At 51.2% G+C, this 19,184-nt stretch overlaps 1 protein-coding gene across 1 annotated transcript in view; it reads left to right on the forward strand.

Moving 5' to 3' along the window:
- The window catches only part of GRID1 (glutamate ionotropic receptor delta type subunit 1), a 684,166-nt gene that overhangs the window by 422,978 nt on the left and 242,004 nt on the right, over positions 1-19,184 (forward strand). Inside the window, exon 5 of the mRNA XM_026504591.4 lies at positions 13,968-14,021. Within this exon, the coding sequence (XP_026360376.2) occupies positions 13,968-14,021 (54 nt within the window). The remainder of the gene's footprint in view (positions 1-13,967; positions 14,022-19,184) is intronic.

A 19,184-nucleotide genomic window follows, 5' to 3' on the forward strand; every position in this document is an offset into this window, starting at 1 on the left:
TTTCAGGAGAACTTTCAGCCTCCCCTGTATTAGTTTGCTGGGACTGCTATAACACAGTACCGTGGACTGGGGAGCTTAAACCACAGAAATGTATTGCCCCACAATTCTGGGGGCCAGACGTCCGAGATCAAGGTGTCGCCAGGATTGGTTTCTTTTGAGGCCTCTCCTCCTGCTTTGTAGATGGCTGTCATCCCATTGTGTCCTCACGTGGCCTTTTCTCTGGGAGCAGGTATCCCTGGTGTCTCTTGCTTTCTCGTACCGACAGGAGTCAGATTGGATTAGGCCCACCCTAATGCTCTCATTTTAACCTAATCACCACTTGAAATACCTTATCTCCAAAGACAGTTACATTCTGAGGTACTGGGATTGGGACTTCAGCATACAACCTGGAGGGGCCACGTGTAGCTTGTCACATTCCAACGACATTTCTGTTAGTGCCCTTTGTGATTCTTCAGGGTGCGGTATACCTCAGATTTCTGAGCATAGGTTTTTCTTTTTCTTAAATAGGAGAACTCTTAGCAACTCCTCAGCCTCCTCTATTCCATAGTACACACTCTGGGGGCTCCCAATTTACAAGATAAAAGCTCAGCTCCGCTGCATAGGCCCTGCTGTTTGGGACCTGGCAGTATTTCAGGTCATGCTACTGATCTCCCACCTTTGATTTTGAGCCACAGAATGACCAATAGTGGGGATGCTTCGTGTGTAGATTTGACTCCAGCCGATAGGCACGTAGGCCACATGATGCCACATTGGCCCCGTCAATAGGCAAGGGGCACAGTAAAGCTTGACATGGTAGAGAATGTGCTGGAAAGAATGTGTGCATGGTCTCAAGGGCTTCTCCACATGGCCAGCCTGACCTCTCTAGAATGCAGGTCTGACCATACACTTCCCACATTAACCTGCAAGGTGGGAAGAGGTTCCAAAGCTTTCTGGTCTGACCGACTGGATAGAACAGCGATCTGACAGGACAGAAGAGGGAGCATGGCTTTCAGGGGCGAAGCAAGTAGGTGATGGTTTAGTCAATACACTCAGGGAAGAAAATGAAGCTCTAATTGCAGGGCATAGAGAAACATTGATTAATAAAGGTCAGAGGAACAGATCCAGGATTCTTTACATAAATTATGTTTTCTGTACTACACTTTATCCATGAGCTAAGAAGTCTTTGTGGCTAATTTTGATTATAAGTGATTTTAGAATCCAATCTTTATTCACAAGATGTAAAGATGTGACTCAACAAGCACTCCCTAACCTAATGCCCTTTCTCACCTCCAGGCTTACACATGCTGTCTCCTTAGACTGGAATACCCGACTGCCCCACCACTGCCCACCCCCAGCATGGGAACTTCCAGTCTCCCGGAGGGAGTTGGTACCGGGCTCCTTATTCACTGAACACTCCCCGATCACTGCACGTTCTGCTTTTATCCAGTACAATTTTCTCTGTGTGGGGGACTGTCTCTCTAAGTAGGCTGGGTTTGCCCCAGGATAGGGCCCAAGACTTCCTTACTTCCTTGTCCAGATTGCTCACAGTACCTGGCATCTAGTAGGAACCTAGGTCCACGGCTGTTCAATGGGTAGGTGGATCCTGCTGTCATCTCTCTCATGCCTGCTCATGGATTTTTCTCGAGGTTGACACCTGCTTCTTTGACTTCTAAATTCCATGATTCCCCAAAGTGGATGAGTCCAAGAAGCCCTTTTTTCTCCTTTGGGCCTCCCTCCTGCCTTGCTCTTTCTCTAGATTAAGCAAATTCCTCAGGAAACCTATGGGGCTAGGTCCCTTTCTAGCCTGAGGCCTCTTGCCTTGTGCCAGTAGTGCTTCCCCTGAGCCCAGACCAGCACCAGTGGGCACTTGGCCTTCCCCTTGGGCTATAGCCAACCTGGTCCTAGGGAGCATGTAGTCAAGAAGTATCAAGTCTGTACTAAATGACCACAGGCGAGGGCTTGAGACCATCATGAGTCTCCCCGTTCTCGGGGTCTGGTGGGACAGGTAGCTACTCCAGACATATTGACAGGCTGTCTCATGCTGTCGTTCTTTGGGCTATACTTCTGGGTTCTCCAGTCTAGGCAGAGATGATGCTATTCCTGTCTGTGAACCCAAAGAGCTGGCTAGTCAGTCATTGCCTGGTTTGCTTTCCTCTTCTTTTAAAGGGGATCAGAAATGGTCACCTTTCAGGATTTGTTGCAAGACATAGTGCCAATATAGATAGAGAATTTACATTTTGGAATAAGCACCTTGGAGGCCATGTGGAAAATCTGGTCACGAAAGCAAGAAAGACCAGGATGAATCCGAGCTAGGAATTTGAGAGAGTTGTAATAATGACTATCCTGGGCATTTTGCATTTTTGATTTACTGATATGTTTCTTTATTTGTGCCCCACGTTCCCCTACAAAGGTGTATGAAGTGGGATTGTTTGTGTGTGTGCGTGTGTGTGTGTGTGTGTGTGTGTATGTGTGCGCATGCACACGCAGATGGGAGTACCTGGGGAGTTTGAGGTTTAACGTTGTCCCCGGGGTCAGGCAGGATTGCCTCCTACCTTCATGTCTGTCGCCAGGATCATCAGCTTAGATGAAGCCAGTGTGGCGCTTCAGACCTGCAGCTCTAGGGCGTGCAGGTGAGTTTTCTCACTGCCTTTTTTACTCCTGATACTGAGCCTAGAAGCCCTGTGCTCGGAGTTTTCTTTTCAAGCAATGCCATTCCACGGGTAGGGCCTTTCCAAGGCTTTGTGCGAGTCAGGAGTGTGGAGGGTGGGGCAGGTCGGCCTCACCCCTGCAGACAAAGCGTGTTTGGCTTCTGTGTCAGATGTAGACGTGTAGCAGCTGAATGTAGAGTCACCGGACTTGAACTTGGGCCCAGAGGACTTTGGGCAAAAGATGAGGTTCTTGGCCATGCCCAGGTCTGGGACCCAGCAGCACAGAGGCGTTGTACTTGGAGAGGAGCTGTCTCAAAGCTTGTAGAAGAGTTTATATTGTGGATTCTAAAGAAAATAGATCCTCCCTGTTCTCTTTTCACTGAATTTGCAGTATCCTCTCCTCCTTCCTCCCCAAGACTGTGCGGTCCCACCCACGGCCCCTCTGAATCACTTTTAGTGGGGTGAGAGTGTCGAGGTGAGCTTTATGCCCCCTTTCCCATGCAGGGCACCTCCCTGGCTTTCCCATGTCACAAATCAGGGACTTGTTTCGTGACAATTGCCAAGCCAGAGAACTCCTCCCCAGCAGCCTGAGGAAGAAGCAGCTCTTGTCTCCAGAACTGAAAAGAAGATATTTTTCTTTCTATTCCATTCTCCAAAAAGTCAGGCTCATAAAAAAGAATACAAATTACACCCAGCAGCTCTTATCAGCTTGGTAAAGAATTGCTACTTTCAACTTTATTGCCTTAAAAAGAATTCAAACGCTTCCATCTTTTAAAAACAATTTAGGTTGAGAAAAGGAATTAGATCCGTGTGCAGAAGCCGCTTGCCTGGCAGGATTTGAAGGGGTCACGGTATTAACCTTGAACGCTGATGCTTTAATTGAGCAGCCCGGGCAGTGTAGATGTTCTCCCAGTGGATGTGTGCCGTGGGTCTGGCCTCTGGGGCTGGCAGCCACACAGGGGGACAGGGCTGTGGGGCCTTATACGACTCAGCAGCCCTGGGAGGGAGTTTTCTGCCCCAGATGGTCCCCACCCCTTCCCTTCGTTCCGCAGCCTCTGATGCCATGGGTCCCCAGAGCCCGTCTTTGGATGCAGGCAGCGCCGTCTCAAGCTCCAGCATGAACGTGTAAATACTCATGGGAGGGAGAAGAAAACATTTTTAATCAGTTTTGGACTTGGCTTTGCTTATATCTGAAAATCACTTGAAGCTGGAGCAGAACGGCAGGGTGTATGAGAAATGGCTCAGCGCAGCCACCTGCCACCCCAGAGCTGCGTCCCTTGGCCTCAGGGGGACCGCGTCATGAGATTGTTCACAGCCCGCTGCAGAGGCTGGCGGCTGTTCTCGCCAAATCAGAGCGTAAATAAGCTCAGGAGTGATTTGTTCTATTGTACCTCTCGGTCCTCAAAAGGAACGGTGCGGTAGTGTCCACGTGGCCAGCGGCAGGAACGCCTCTCTTCTCCACGAGACAAAATCTGATCGAAAAGCCGGCTCCCATCGCCTCCCAGCAGGACAAAGCCTGGGTGTCTGTGAGAGTAGATAGAACACGGAGGGCCTTCTTTGGCGTCCGTGCCCTCCAGATGGCAGGGAAATTATGGACCATTTATTAAAACCCGAGTATCCATCAGTTGCTACTCACCGGCAGCGCTGGCTGTACTTCTCCAAGTTGCTCTTATTAAACGGGTCGTGCCTGTGAGCAGACTCCATTTCATTTTTCTGCTGATATTAACGTTTCCTCATAAATTGTCCACATGTAGCATATTCTCACTTTTTATTACAGTAAATTGCACTTCCAGCACAGCCCTGGAACCTGTCTCTATTTCATCTGAAGGATCCACAAATGATCTGTAATGAATCTTCATCCCCCGGAGGCTGTGGGCTGGCCCTCCTGCCCTCCGCACAGAGTGGGAAGGCGGCTTGAAAGAGCTGTTTATCTCTAACTTGGTAAACAGTGAGGACTGAGGCCAGGGAGGTCTAATGATTGACTAAAAATTGTTCAGTTCTATCAGATTTTTACATGTGTTTAGTCAATTATGCTTTTTTTTTTTTATGATAGCAACACAATAGTTTGTCTGAGATCAAAGCCAGTGGGAAAAAACTCAAAAAACCAAAAAAACAACCACCTGATGATGAATACCCTCTCTCCAGTGTTACAGTAATATCTTTTAAAATGCTGCTGATTGACCAGACTGGTCTAGAACTTACCGTGTTGTTAAGCAGAATATATGGGAGCTTGCATCGGGAGTTCTGGCACTCAGCACAAATGAAGACGCAATTATATCCCCACAGCAAAGCTCTAAAATTTGATCATGTTTCCATCAGTTTCCAAAGGTCACGATGTCTTGCATTTATCCACCTTTCAGGTTCACTTTGTTTCATTTCACCTTCTCTCAGATGTGTAGAAAAAGGGTGCTATTTTCAAATACAGGCAGTACTTTGCACAGAACAGTGTTAACCAAAAATCAAGTGCATATCCGAACCGTGCAAAACAAGGACAGAGGTCCCGTATGCGTGGGTTTCTGTTAAGGCAGCACCGTGCAAAGGGAGGAGGACCTGTACGTCAGTACCCCATCTGACTATTTGGGGCTTCCTTTTTATGTCCCTGGCCTTTGTCATTCTCAGCATCAGGGAAATATGCAGCATTGTGGGTCCACACATTCATTGATTCCATAGACATCTTCCAAAGTTCATTGTCTGCCAGGTGCTATGTGGGGAAGGGGCTGCCTGGTATGTAGACCAGGCCTTAGGCCTTGGTGAGGGACTGGAGGGTCTTCCCCCATATACAACCGGAGGACCGCCTGATCCAGGAGTTTGGAAGGGTGGGGGTGGGGGTGGGGTGGCGCTGGCAGGAAACTGCAGAACGTGGGACCTGACTTTGCAGAAGTGCCGGTGGCTTCCCAGATTTACTACCCAGGCCTCATCACTATCTGCATTACCTTCCACCGTGGCTCTTGCTTTTGTATGAAAGATCCCCAGATGTGACCAGAATGAGTTTGTCTTCAAGTCTGCATGATGTACTGGCAGGGCTGGTCATTAGCCTCGGTGATGCTGACTTGCAGGGAGCCTTTGGGCAAGTCTCCCCATCTGGCTGCTTGGATCAGAAGCCTCCTTCAGTGGCTCATTGTGAGGACTCACTGGGGAGTCATGTGTACAGGGCTTCACTCAGGGTCTGGGTAGAGGAGGTGTTCAGAAAGTGCCAGCAATTGTACCCGGTCTCCAAGCAGCCCTTCCCTCCAGCCTTTTCTAGCCAGTACCTTCCCTGAACTTCCTACAGCAGGCTCACATTTCCCTCGGCAAACACCTCTTAGCGTCCCCCGGAGCTGGGTTTGGAAGCTACACGGGCTGAATTCTGCCACACTTTCTTCCCCAGATGGCCTTGTGTGGCTGGGCTCGATTGCCCAGCAACCAACCTGCCCACCAGCACGCCCATGCTAAGCGACCGTCCATGTGCTCAGGTGACTGTGGTTCCTGCTCCCACCAAGGATGAGGGCCCTTGGCTTCGAGAAAGCTCCAGCAGAGTGGGGGGTGAGGTGGGAACACATAATGTATGCTGGGCCAGGAGGGGCCGTTTCCTGGGAAGGGCCTGGGACAAGAAACTGGAAAAGAAACCCACATACAGTTCAAGATTCCCCGGTGGGACCTAGGAGTAAGGTTGGAGCCAGCAGTAGGAATCATCAACTTGGGAGAACGTTAAGGCTGTTTTCTGGTGAGAGCAAGGCCTCAAAAAGTCTGGAGACAAGGCTAGGGTAAACAGGAGAGGTAGCTGGGCCAGAATCTCAGGCCCCTTTCTCGAGAAGGCAGGCCTCTGGGAAGCCCAGAGTGGCCAGAAATAGTTCAGTGATGGCTGTCCTTTGTGGGTTTCCTCGTGGTTCTGGGCTACGGCTTCTGAACTTCTGATCATGGCAGCTGCTTTGCTGCTTTCCTTGTAAATGGGCTCCTCGATCATCCATAGTCTTGTAGCCAGCTACTCCCCTTCTTTGCCAACGGGGGGCACTGCACTCCCTCACGCTCCAGAGGGGTGACATTGCACAGAGAGGATTGTTCCTAAATAGCATGCTGTTGCAAAGGCAGCAGCGGGCCTTTAAAGTTAGTGCACTACCATCCTTGGGAAAGTGCCAGGGCCTGCGCTCCATGGAGGGAATGCTCTGAAATGCTACGAGTTGGGATTTTAAAAAGATGCTAATTGTCGACAAGTTGTCATTATTGCAGGCTCCCAGCGTTGGGGGTGCCTAGGGAAGTGGCCAACAATTAACACATACATAAATAATTGGTGGCACTTGCACTTTGGAAAATAAATCCTCAGAGATGCTGCTGGAAGGCTTCCATGTGGAGGGTTTTTCCACTCTGTTTATGATTCCTTTAGGCCAAGATAAAGTGAAATGGGCTCATGGAGGGGAGGGGGTGGGGGAATGGGATAGGCTGGTGATGGGTAGTAAGGAGGGCACGTATTGCATGGTGCACTGGGTGTTATACGCAACTAATGAATCATCGAACTTTACATCGGAAACCGGGGATGTACTGTATGGTGACTAACATAATATAATAAAAAATATTATTTAAAAAAAGTACTGCAATAAAAAGTATTACACATCAAAAAAAAAAAAAAAAAGAAATGCAAATGGAATAATGGTCTCAGGCTGATGAGAACAAGTTAACCTGGAGAAGGAAGTCACTGACGCTCATCACGGCGTTTTCTTCATTGTGAGAAAAATGATTGTTTTGTCCCCATTGTCGGGGGCCAGGCCAAGGCCCGAAGGCTCTCGTGGTGCTTGCCCTGACAGCTGTTGAGGCTTTTTGAGGAACAGCATGATGGAGGGGAAAGAACTCAGGCTTTGGAGACAGACAGACCCGAGTTCAAATCCAGCCCCTGCCAAGTACTAGCGGAAGGCCCTGTGTGACCTACGAGGCCGGTTCTAGGTCCTGGCTCCCTGTCTGTGGGGTGGGGAGGAGAACACTGCCTGACTCAGTCGGCTGTGTGAGGAAAGGGAGGTGTGTGTGTTGTGAGGTGGGGGAGATGGAGTATTGAAGTATCTGGTGGGGTGCTTGATCAAAGGAGATGGCTCAGACTTGGTCGTGTGTGAATGGCAGAGAACACAGAGGGAGGGGACCAGGCTGGAGGTGCTTCCTGCAGCCCCTTAGAACAACTGTCTTCTCGGCCTCCTTTTAGGCGTTTGGATATTAGAACTGATCTCCACCTCCATATGGCCAAGGGGCCTCTCCCGCCCCATCCAGGCGAGCCACCCTGCATCTACCATTCCCGTCAGCACTAGGGGCTGCTTTCTGTCTAGAGTTGGGGAGCCAGGAGCTGGGCTTCGGTCTGCATCTACCTCTCTATGGAAACAGTGGAATCAGGATGGCTGAGGGGCCAGGACAGGATCCAAATGTCCCTTGGCCCCCGGGGGCCCTGCAGGATGGCATGTCAGTGTCCAGTGTCACTTACAGTCCAGCTCTGTTGATGCAGTTAGCTGTGGGAAAACTGTCATTGGCCCGAGGTCCGGACAGGGGCTGCTGCTCCTGGACAAGGGGACATATTCTCTTCCCCAGGTGTGGGAAGGACAGCTGCCTTCCACGTTCTTTACAGGTGTCTAGCTATGACAGTGTACTTTTTTCTCAAGAAGGTGGTGTATGGGTGCAGGACAAGTATAGACACCTAGCTGTGCCTCTGGAAGTGATGCCCTCACCACTGGTGGCCTCTGTCCACCATCCCAGCCCTTTCTATGGGCTACATGCCACAGTAAGCTCCTTGGGTCTCCTATTGAAAAGGGGCTCAAATAGGAGTTGGCATGAGCCTTTGGAAGTTTCCACCTTCTCAGCTCTTCTTCTGAAGTTCTATGTTGGCCAATCTACTGATGGACCACAAGAGCCGGGAAATCGGTCACTGATGGTTTGGCAAGGCCTTGTGAGGCTCACAGTAGCAACTTAACCAGGGCTGCCAGTGCAGGGGCCCTTTGGGTTCACTGAGACATGGTTCGTGCACCCACGGGGTCTAGGTGGAGCTTCTGCAGTTGTTCGGGACTCTATCACCTGCCACTGCATTATTTTCGAGGTTGTCCCACAGCCATGGCGCCCAGCTCCAGCAGAGAAACCCAACTGCAGGAATGCGGCCTCCCTACTTGCTGGAGGTGAGTGACTCGAGCCCACCCTGAGCAGAGCGCCAGGAATGAAGAGCCCATGGAATGAAGGGTCACCCTTTATTTGCCTAGTTAGCTCAATACTTCTCTGCTGATGTTGAGAGTGGTACACAGCAGTGGACCTCCAGTGATGCCAAGGTGAAGGGAGGTGCCACGTTGTGCTGCCTGGAAAGGTCTGTGGACTCATGGAGGAGACAGCGCTCATCACAGTGGCCATGTTGTGTTTATTATCGATTGTCTTGGCACTCTTGGCTCCATGATGGCCCGGACGAGGCTCCGGGCTCACACCTGCATTCCAGAGAGGACAATAGCTGGGGGCACTGTTGAGTGAGGGAAGGAGTAGATGAGACTGCACATGTCTACACATTCAAGAGCCCATTGAATGATGACCAGGCTGGAGACTTGAGTGGAAGGAATGGGAAGGACCTTCATGTTCACTGCTTATCTATAATGAGCTCCTTTCTGGGCCGGGAGCCTCACACATGATTTCATTTAATTCCCATGATAACCCCAGGGTGGGAGGTCTCAGGTTGGGTTCCCAGAAGCAGACTCTGGGGCAAGGATTTGTGTGACAATGATTTATTAAGAAGTGTTTGTTCCCAGGGGAATTAAAAAAAAAGAAAGCCAGCAGGGGAGTGGGAATATGGGACCGGGAAATGGAGGTCGGGGGGTACGCTAGCAAGTGAGGCAGTTTGGGTGTGGTCCCATGGACAGATTCCGGACCCAGCTGAGCTCACACTCGGAGCAGCCCCCATCTGGGAATAGGGCAGCTGGGATTTGTATATGTGACAGTCTCAGTCCTTAGTGAGGGGTGTAAATTCCCAGGCACCGTGAGTGCTGCGCGGGGTTCCAGCAGCCTGAGCCACGGGTGTCTGCCGTTGGGCGTGAACACACGCGGGGAGCCAGTGTGCTCACAAACCCTAATGGAATTCAGGGGGAATGCGGGCAGAGCGTCGATAGCACTGTTGGCATTCAAACGCCTTATAGGCGTGGAGCTGCCGCTCAGGGAGGTGGAGTAGCTCGCCCAGCAGCCCACAGCTAAGCAGTGCCAGACTGGGATTCAAACACGCTCTGCCTGCCTGCCTCCCCCTTGCCCCGCTGGCTCTGCCATGGACGAGAGGACTCGGCTGCACCCGCCGCAGACATGGCTGGGGAGGAAGAGGGCAGGATGGCTCTTTAGATGGGGGATTAGAGGTGCTGGGAGAGACACTGCCCACTGGGCTGTGAGCATTTAGGGCTCTTCCCACGGAGCTGGCAGCTCTCCAGTAACTGGTTGGGGGGGAGAGGTGTTCTTTCTCAATCTGCAGCAGCTTCTTCTTATCATCTAGCTCGGCTGCTGTGCGAATTGCATCCTATGGAAAAGGCTGCAGCCAAGTGCTGTTTATCTCTGCGTGGGGAAAAGAGGCTTAACAAATTAGCCGAGCTTAATTGGTGTGGAAAGTAGGATGGGAAAGTTGGCCAGTTGTCCTGTGGGGTTTTCTGATCAATTCTCCCCATCAATATCTTTCATGCGTGAGTCTGAGACCAGGTGGGACAACTCCTGAGAGGAGCCAGGGTCCCAGCTGTTTCCTGGGATGTCCCCGCAGCTGTGTCACATCCCCTGCACTGCTGGCTCCCGCGGGTAACAGAGGACCTTTCACCTGCACGGGTGCAACTATACCTTCCGACTCACAGAACTAAACATTCTGGAGCAGGGCTTCTAGCCGTAGAGGCCAAGAGTCAGGGTGGGAGCTCTGAAATAATGCAGGACCTCAGGCATATCACCATTCTCACTGCATCAGGATCCCAAGGAGTGGGGCACCCAAGGTCTGCATTTTCATGGCACCCTAAAAGGTGCCTACCCACAGCCAGACTTTCAAATCATTGCTTCCGAATGTCCGTGCCTGACGGAGTCTTGCCCTTCACCCATGGTCAACCTCCCTGCTGATACTTAAGTCCCTTTCAGGGACATGCTGTTCACCTTCCACTCGTCCATGTCCCCCGATGAGATCTTACTGCTCCCGAAGCAGCCCGTTCCATCTTGAACTGCTCGGAAAGTCAGAAAGTTCTGTCTTCTATTGACTTGATACCTCCCTCCCTGATTCCTGGAGACCTTGGTCCTAAGTCAACGCTGAGAGGCTGCAAAGAGCAATTTCAGTCTCTCTCACATATGACGGTTCTTCATGTGCCTAAAGACGCCTATACTTTCCCTGTCCCGCTCTGTGACCAAATCCAGCCTGCATTGTCCTCCGTCAAGTGGGGTGGCCCAGTAGTCAACGCCCAGCCCCTGCCTTTTCAGGGCTCTTTCCTCAGCAGTGTGGCTTCCAAGTCTCATCTCCCCAGTTGCCCTTCTGTTCCTGGAAACCAAGAGTAAGGCTTTGAGTGCGGCCTTGCTAAGCTGTATCTCTTTATTTTTTTTAACTATTTTATTTATTTGACAGAGAGAGAGAGAGCACAAGTAGGCAGAGTGGCAGGCAGAGGGAGAGAGAGAGATGGGCTCCCTGCCGAGCAAGAAGCCCAATGTGGGGCTTGATCCCAGGACCCTGGGATCATGACCTGAGCCGAAGGCAGACGCTTAACTGACTAAACCCCCCAGGCGCCCCAAGCTGCATCTCTTTAGATTCAGTTTGGCGTTCCAGCTTTCTGAGATGCAGTGACACCCTCCCAGCGCTATATTCTGTACAGACTGGTTGAACGTGTCCCTGGTGCCCTCCATGTGAGCGTTGAGGGAATGCTGAGGTTTTGGGAATGGAGGCAAGCCAGAGCCCAGCCACGGGCTGCAGTGTTCTCAGAGCACCCTGTGTCCACGTCTCCCTCCCACACCTCCTCCCCAGGCCTCCAAGCTTCTGAAGACATTCCTGAAAGTCTGTGTTGAGAGGAGGGAGGCTTTGGGCTGGGAAGCTGGGACTGCACCTGGACGTGCTGTCCCTTCACCTCCTCTGAAAGTCCGAGGCTCCTCAGAGGGCAGCCAGCCCAGAAGTTCTCACAGCTTCTCGGGAGAGGGGCTGGTATATGGAGTGAGTAGAATGAGGAGAAAGCGTCTTTGGGACATGGCCCCACAAGGGCTTGGAATCTCTGGAGCTCCTTTCTTCTAGGTGCAGGAGAGAGAACAGGAGAGAGAGAGAGGAGAGAGAGGAGCCCTCTATGGAGCAGCCTAGGCATTCTTAGACATAACTTACTTATCCTGAGGAAGAGAGTGTTTTGTGGGGGCATGGCTCATGAAGAGGAAGACTTGTGTGGCTAGAGAAGATTTCCAGGATCCAAGAATATGGGTGAGTCCAGGAATGAGGGTGGAACCTGCAAAGGGTGGGGATGGCCACTTCCCATCGCTGCTTCGTGGGAAAGGCTTGGGACCAGTATGGATGCCGTTCCATTTTCTGTATTCCCTGCTTCTTGAGATTGAGGACTGAAGATATTGGCAGAAAAGAGGAAGCGAGTGTTATCTATTTTTTATAGCTGAACAGAGACTGGAGTGGTTAAACGACAGCTGGTGAAAGCAGTCCCCTTCCAGCCCGGTCCAGACTCCCATCCTCATTTGTCTTCACAGGGGCTGGCCACCTTCTCACTTCTGGGCTGGAGAAGGAGAATTCAAGCCTCCCCCTGCCCCCGGATGGCCCAGAAAGACCTCCGGTGTCCACCCTTGCTGTCTTGTGGGAGCTCTCTGTAAGGGACTGGGCTGCTGGCTGGGGCACTCCCACAGGCTCTCTTTCCACATGTGTGTTGTGTTCGCCAGCAAACCGATCTATTCTCTGTGTAGGTGAAGTTCTAACAGAAGCCCACGCACCGACAGTGCAATGGTCTAGCTCCCATGTATGGCTGGGTCGCTGGTGCAGGCAGGCTCTTTACCCCTCCATGCCTATGGTTAAGAAGAATGAGTCGGATCTCCGTGTACGGATGAGGAAAGATATTCTTGATACCTTGATAAGTAAAAAAATGACAGTTGTAAACTGATGTGTATTTCATGATTCCAGTTTAATAGAAACATCTGTTTGATATGTGTACATAGGTATGTACCACAACCTTCTAGAAGGGGACACCTCAGACAATCTCTGGAGGATGAATGCGGAGGGATAAATGGGGCATTTTCACCACTTTAGCACATTTAAAAAAATGGGGCAGGATTATGAGATGATTCTGACCATTTTTATTTTTCTGTATTTTTGAAAATAAAAAGAGTAATAAAAATTACATCACAAAAATACACACTCACATACCTACACACACACACACACACACAGAGGACGACAATCTGATAGCTCTCTCCGGGTTCCTAGATGGCTTGGCACAGTGCCTGGCACTCAGCAGGAACTTGACATGTGCTAACGGGCAGAGTTCTTACAGGACATGCTTGACTACGATCGGTTCCTTCCCTCCTTTCGATCTGTTGGCTTTCCAATGAAAGGAGGGTGAAAGCACCCATAGAACACATGAGACACAAAATGAGGAACAGGGTCCTGTCTGCCTTGCCCTCTCATGCTTCCTTCGTGTATTCGACAGCAATATTCATTCATATATTGAACACTAAGTGCTGGTTATAGTGTAAGGTTCTGGGACACAACTGTGACCACCCAAGATGCGGAGACCGCAAGCTGGTGAAGGAGATAGATGATACGAAATAAATAAGCTGCTAACTATTCAGGCACAGCAATAGCACGTGCTATCAAGAAATAGAACAAAGTGCTGTAAGAGAGAATGATGGGGGTGCGATCACCACCCAGAAACAAGAAGGAGCCAATTCTATGGGTCCTCTGTGGGTTCCTTAGAACTGAAGGCAGCTCAGAGCCCCAGCGGTGAGCTGCTGTCCTCCCAGGTGTCGTTCAGCACGGCTGGACGAGCTGCCATCCCTCCCTCGTTCCAGATTCCTGAGGCTCTAGCCTCGGGCAGTCATGAGAATCAGCCCCCTAAGCTCCCCTCCAGAACGGTGTTCTCCAAGAGAGGGGAGGAATGCCCCCACATGTGGTAGCCCTGCGATGCCCACAGCAACAGGAACTGCCAACTTGCTTGGGGCTAGTGCATGAGAGCTTGGAAGAACAGCAGGAAATCAAACGTCTGTGTTCAAATGATGCGTCTTGTAGCTAAGGCAGCCAGAACTGACCCCGGGGGACGGCATGTTTCGTGAAGAAAAACATCTCCAAGAGCAATGTTTATCAAACCCCGTCTCGGCTATCAGCCTGCGTGTCTGCCAGCTTCTGGCTTGCTTCTGTTCATGTTGGTTTTCTTTTTCTCCCTGCAGGCCGTGGAGACCAACCTGGCTTCCAAGGACAGCCACTGGGTCTTTGTGAATGAGGTAAGAGCCCCAGAACGCTGAGGGGCGCAGCCTGCACCAAGCCCCCTGCCCCTCGGGAAAGCTCAGAGGGATGCCGTGGGGCCCAATTCTGACTTGGGGTGCTGGCGTGAATTCCAGGGCTCCACCGTGCGACACAGGTGTTCAGAGAGTCGGGCCTGACCTGCCAGCATGCTCACCTGGAGCAGGTGGGAACCCGTGGACGAGTCGAGATGGCAGTATGTGAAGAAGCAGAAGCCAAAGAGAGGTGGTGCCCGGCATGGGAGGCGCAGAGCGAGGGGAGGCAGCCAGCCAGGGGCCAGGCGCTGGAGAGATTAGGGCAGGTTAGAAAATGGGGTGCAGAGTGGGGCAGGGCAGAGGAATAAGGAGGGGATGGAGGAGGCTGAATTTTATGCAAGAGGTTGTGGGTGTATGTGTTACCTAACCGTGTGAGTGTGTGTGTGTATAAGAGTGCACGCGTGTGAGAGTGTGTGTCAGCCTGTGTGTGAGCGCATATACGGACATGTGTGTGAGTGCGTCTGTGTGTCCACCACCCGTGTGCAGCTGGTGGGGGCCGGAATCAGTGTGGCCATTTAAAGGGGGTAGATGGAAAGCGTCTCCCATGACAGGCCATCCCACTGCTTTGGGCCCTGGGAGGAAGGGGAGCACCAAGTTTTCCACGTGACTGGCCCTGGCCTCCTCCGCTCTGCGGACATGACATGTGAGTGGCCTGTAGCCACATGCCCTGCTTTCCTGAAGAATCCCCTGTGCCCACGTGCCCATTCAGGAAACACCACCAGGGCAGCCTGTGTGACCCCAGCACGCTGTTAACAGAGCTGATTCTAGAAGGCGGTTCCTGGTGCGCCTTTCATCAGGGCTTCTGCCCTCAGCTGCTCCTAAATTAACTGATCAATTTCTAATGGCCTCATTCGAGAAGATGCAAGGTTTATTATGTAGGCAATTTATTCTTTTATGATGTGTGTTTCTTCATTAGCTCAGTGCTCTATGGCTGAAAGAGTTTTGGGTGGCTTATTTTAATAATTTTGCAGGTAGTATCAGATAGTAACTCTTGCAAGGCCCACTTTTCATGGCTTTCCTCCATAAATTCACGTCTTATTAGCTCTTCCCCGGCCAGTTGGAGACCTGCAAGGTAACTATCCATTTACCTCGGGTGGCGGATGGTTGTGCTGCTAATTAATTAGGAGGGACATCATGGCCACCACCCTATTCTTCAGAGCCTGGTGGAGTGCTCCTGGGTCCTTGGGAAGTTTTGATCCTCTGGGCTTTGTCAGCTTCTCTCCAGGTTTCTCAAAGTCTGGTTTTCTTTGTTCCAGAGAAGGGATGCTTTCCATGTGCCTCTTAAGACAAATGTCTGGTGCTGGCTTCTCTTTTATGGTGACTTCTCCGAACTGGATAGCCAGGGTTTCCCTGTAGCCCGTCTTCAAAAAGGACTCTGTTTTTACGTTTCTAACCCGTATTCTTTTTCCTCCCCTGCGTCTGACCCACCTCCAGGGCAGTCTGTCCCTCCCGACCCCCTCTTCAGGGCTGGGGGTAACTTCAGCATGGCTAGTGGTGAAGTGCCCCCAAGGGCATTGCTGGGGCAGCTGGACCCCAGGGCTTACTCAGGGTCACCAGGTGTGGACACGGCTGTCAGCCACACTGGAACAGCCTCACCCAAGAGAATGGCTATGCAACTCCCCGGTGGGCAGCACACTGCGGGCCGGCACACACATGTGCATGTCCCTGAACTGTGTGTGTCCTCCTCCTGAAGTGACCTCCCCACTCCTTGGCTTCTATGGGGAGGCTCTTCCTCTAGAGAGTGAAGGATATCACCTCCTATATCTTGATCACCCATCATACGCCAGGGACTTGTCAGGGCATTTTGTATTTGGCACCACCCTGTGTCCTGAACGACAACCCTTATGACAGTTATTAGCATCCCCATTGTACAGATGGGAAAGGACGGGCTCAAGAGGTTAAATCATTTGCCCAAGGTCCTGCCATTATTAAATGGTGCATTTGGGACTCTGTATGAAGACTGTCTGACTCCAAAGCCCTTTCTGCCAAAGGACATCATCATGCATGTGGCCCTGACAAAGATCCTTAACCTATGGTCGGGGTCTGATTCTGTAAGGCCACTAGGTAGGGCTCTACGCACGCATCAGTACGCACACTGATGGAGACACTCTTGGCTTTCGTGTCAGCTCATGGATGTTCTTGAAGCCTACGATCTGAAGGTAGGTCCCCCTATAAAGCTTGGACCCTTAGGCCCCTGTGTGGCCTCTGGTTAATGACCAAGATGTTCTCTTAATTGCATGTAGACTTCGCCGTAGGATCCAGCCACATGCGGTACTGCTGTTTCCTGTTACAGTCTAGCCCCCCTGTTATTCTCATGATAGTTCTATCATTCTAGGCTCTAAATACAGAGCCACGGACAAAGTTTCCCAGTTGCTTTTCTGTTCGTCATTTGTGATCGATAAAATAAGGTGGGAAGAAGAGAAGCAAGGGAAGGCATTCGGTGGTTCCAACATGGTCTCCAGAGTTCAGCAACTCTCCTGGGGGCCCAGCTTCTCATTTCCTGAGCTTCTCCTCACTTCCCTGGAGGAAGTTCAGTTTGTCTGACAGGCTCAGGTTTGTGCTTCCTCCTCCCGTATCTTTCCCCAGGGAGGCCTGCCCTGTGGTCCCCAGCTCTGCCCCTGCTTCTCTCATTCCTCACAGACTCTCCTCCAGTTTCTCCCTCTGTATCTGACTTGCTAAATATGTTTTCCTGGATTCAAGATAAACACTCAAAGTCACAGGCTTTTTTTTTTTTTTTCCTTAATAGGGTGGTTTTCTTAATACACCTACCCCTTCACTGGTGAATATTGGTGTTGTAGGTTTGAGGTCTGTTTCATTTGGAGAAGAGGTAATTGGATGCAGAGAAAGCCTTGTGAGTATATGAGCCTCACTGACAGTTTCTAGTTTCTGCAGGTCTCTGGGTTTGACTGTGGGGACACTGGCAAGCAAATGTGCTTTTGGGTATAAGCTATATTTTCATTGATTGGTTAAATTATATGTTAGCTTGGAGGAGCGTGGGGAATTTGAAAGAACTGTGGAAAGCAGGGTGAACCACTAATCAGGGTGGCCACTAGGTCATGAGTCCCTTGAAGACATGGCCAGAATTCAGCTCATCACTGAATCCCCGGTGGCCCACGTAAAAAGTAGTTTCTTAGAAAGGTTTGGTTGAGGGGCGCCTGGGTGGCTCAGTCCTTAAGCGTCTGCCTTCGGCTCAGGGCGTGATCCTGGAGTTCTGGGCTCGAGCCCCACGTCGGGCTCTTCCACTGGGAGCCTGCTTCTTCCTCTCCCACTCCCCCTGCTTGTGTTCCCTCTCTCGCTGGCTGCCTCTCTCTGTGTCAAATAAATAAATAAATAAAATCTAAAAAAAAATGTAATTGTTTAAAAAAAAAAAAAAGAAAGGTTTGGTTGAAGGCAGGATATTACACTTAGGGTAGAACAAGTTCCTTAAGAGCATTTCCCAGGAGGCCTTCGAGGAGAGACAAAGGCATCAATTAAACTCGAGACTCAGGGATGGAGGAGGCCACTCTGGGTCATTCATTGGAAGCTGCCATTTGAGGACCAGTCAGACTCGACTGTGGGTGAACTAGGCGGTTTCTGGAACCTTTTCTCCTGCTGTTCTGGAGTGCTTTCTCTCCATGTGGCTTTCAGCAGATCTCAGGTGAGCCAGCGCTCAGGACAGGTGTCCTCAATGCCAGGTGGAGTCTGGGTGCAGAGGAGAATGCCCTCTCCATGAGGATCTGTCTCTTGGGAACCTTTTGGAGGAAATTCTTTTATGGAGCGCATATACAACTTTCCAGCCTCTTCCAGAACTAAGCTTGACTGGGACTCAGAAGTGCTCTGTTGGTTGCTGACCCACCAGATTGTGAGACTGGTTCTTCCAGACACGGGACCAAAGCATGTTTTGATGGAAATGGTTTAAGATGTTTAGAAAGCTCTGCAGAAGCTCATGCATAACCCTTGTGCTTAGGTTTCTCAGTGAGTGAGGCTCTGAGCTGCGGTCTGTGGAAGAGACAGAGTCAGCAAGTCCCTGGCACCCCTGCCCCATTTCCAGCAAATGTCAATGACCCCCACATCCCACGTTCGTTCCAGACCTTGCCTCTGAGCTCTGGACCCAGAGATCCAGATGCCTTCTGGACTTGGCTGTTTGGAAGCCTCTCGACCACCTCCAGCTCAGTGTCATCCCAGGGTCTGGACCTCTTCAGCCAGCCTTTGCCCAGAATGCCCTTGTGTTGTTGCCCCTCGGGCCTTAGCCCCCACCGTCTTGCTTTCACTGGTTTGCCACCAACACCCACTCTGTGAGGACCCTCCGGCTGCAGGCCTTGGCCTGGCCCAGAGGGGGTTTCTGTCAACCGTCTGAACTCGTCATCCTTCCAAATCTGGTTCTCACTCAGTGTTCCAGTCCCCCTCCCCTTCTGCTTGGCTCCCTACTCAGTGGAGACAAGCCAACATCATGGGCCCTGCCTCACAACCTGTCCAGGATGACCCTGACTATACCTGTGCATCCTCATTTACTTCTTACCCTTCTACTCACTCTCCCATGGCTCATCCCTGCAAGCAGATGAGTGACTTTGTTTCCTGTATTTATTTTCCTCTCCTGGCTCTGGCCTTTGCCAGGATTTCCCTTTCTATCCGGCATGCTCTTGTGAATCTCTGATTGCCAAGGACTTACCTTTCCTGCAGGGGTCTGCGAAATCTCTCCTTTGCCAAATGGTCTTTCTGGGTTTCCCCATTATTCATTCTCCTACCATCGTGCCCTCCTTGGCCCAGCTACGATGTGTTGGGGGCTTGGTGCCTGTGCCTGATTCCCTGAATAGCCTAGAAGTGGACCTCCTTTCCGTCAGGCTTCCTAGAGTTCCCAGCAAGAGGGACGCACACATAGGATGTGCTGCGTAAGGCTCCTGCTGCTGGTCTGTTTCCTGCTTCCTCACCTTGACTCTGCTTGTCTCACTGGCTACATGTGGGGGAAGAGCATTTATAACCATCGTGATCCTTCACAGACTCAGAAAGCTGTCCTCCTGCTCTGCGAGCTACAGCTGTTGGCACCCCCTTTCCCTGTGCTTGCAAGTCCCAGGGGGCACAAGCTCTTCCTCTGAGGCACCTGCATGCTCCCCTCAGCCCCGGTCCAGGCCT

The sequence above is a fragment of the Ursus arctos genome, unplaced genomic scaffold (genome assembly GCF_023065955.2).
Source record: "Ursus arctos isolate Adak ecotype North America unplaced genomic scaffold, UrsArc2.0 scaffold_7, whole genome shotgun sequence".
Lineage (NCBI taxonomy): Eukaryota > Metazoa > Chordata > Mammalia > Carnivora > Ursidae > Ursus > Ursus arctos.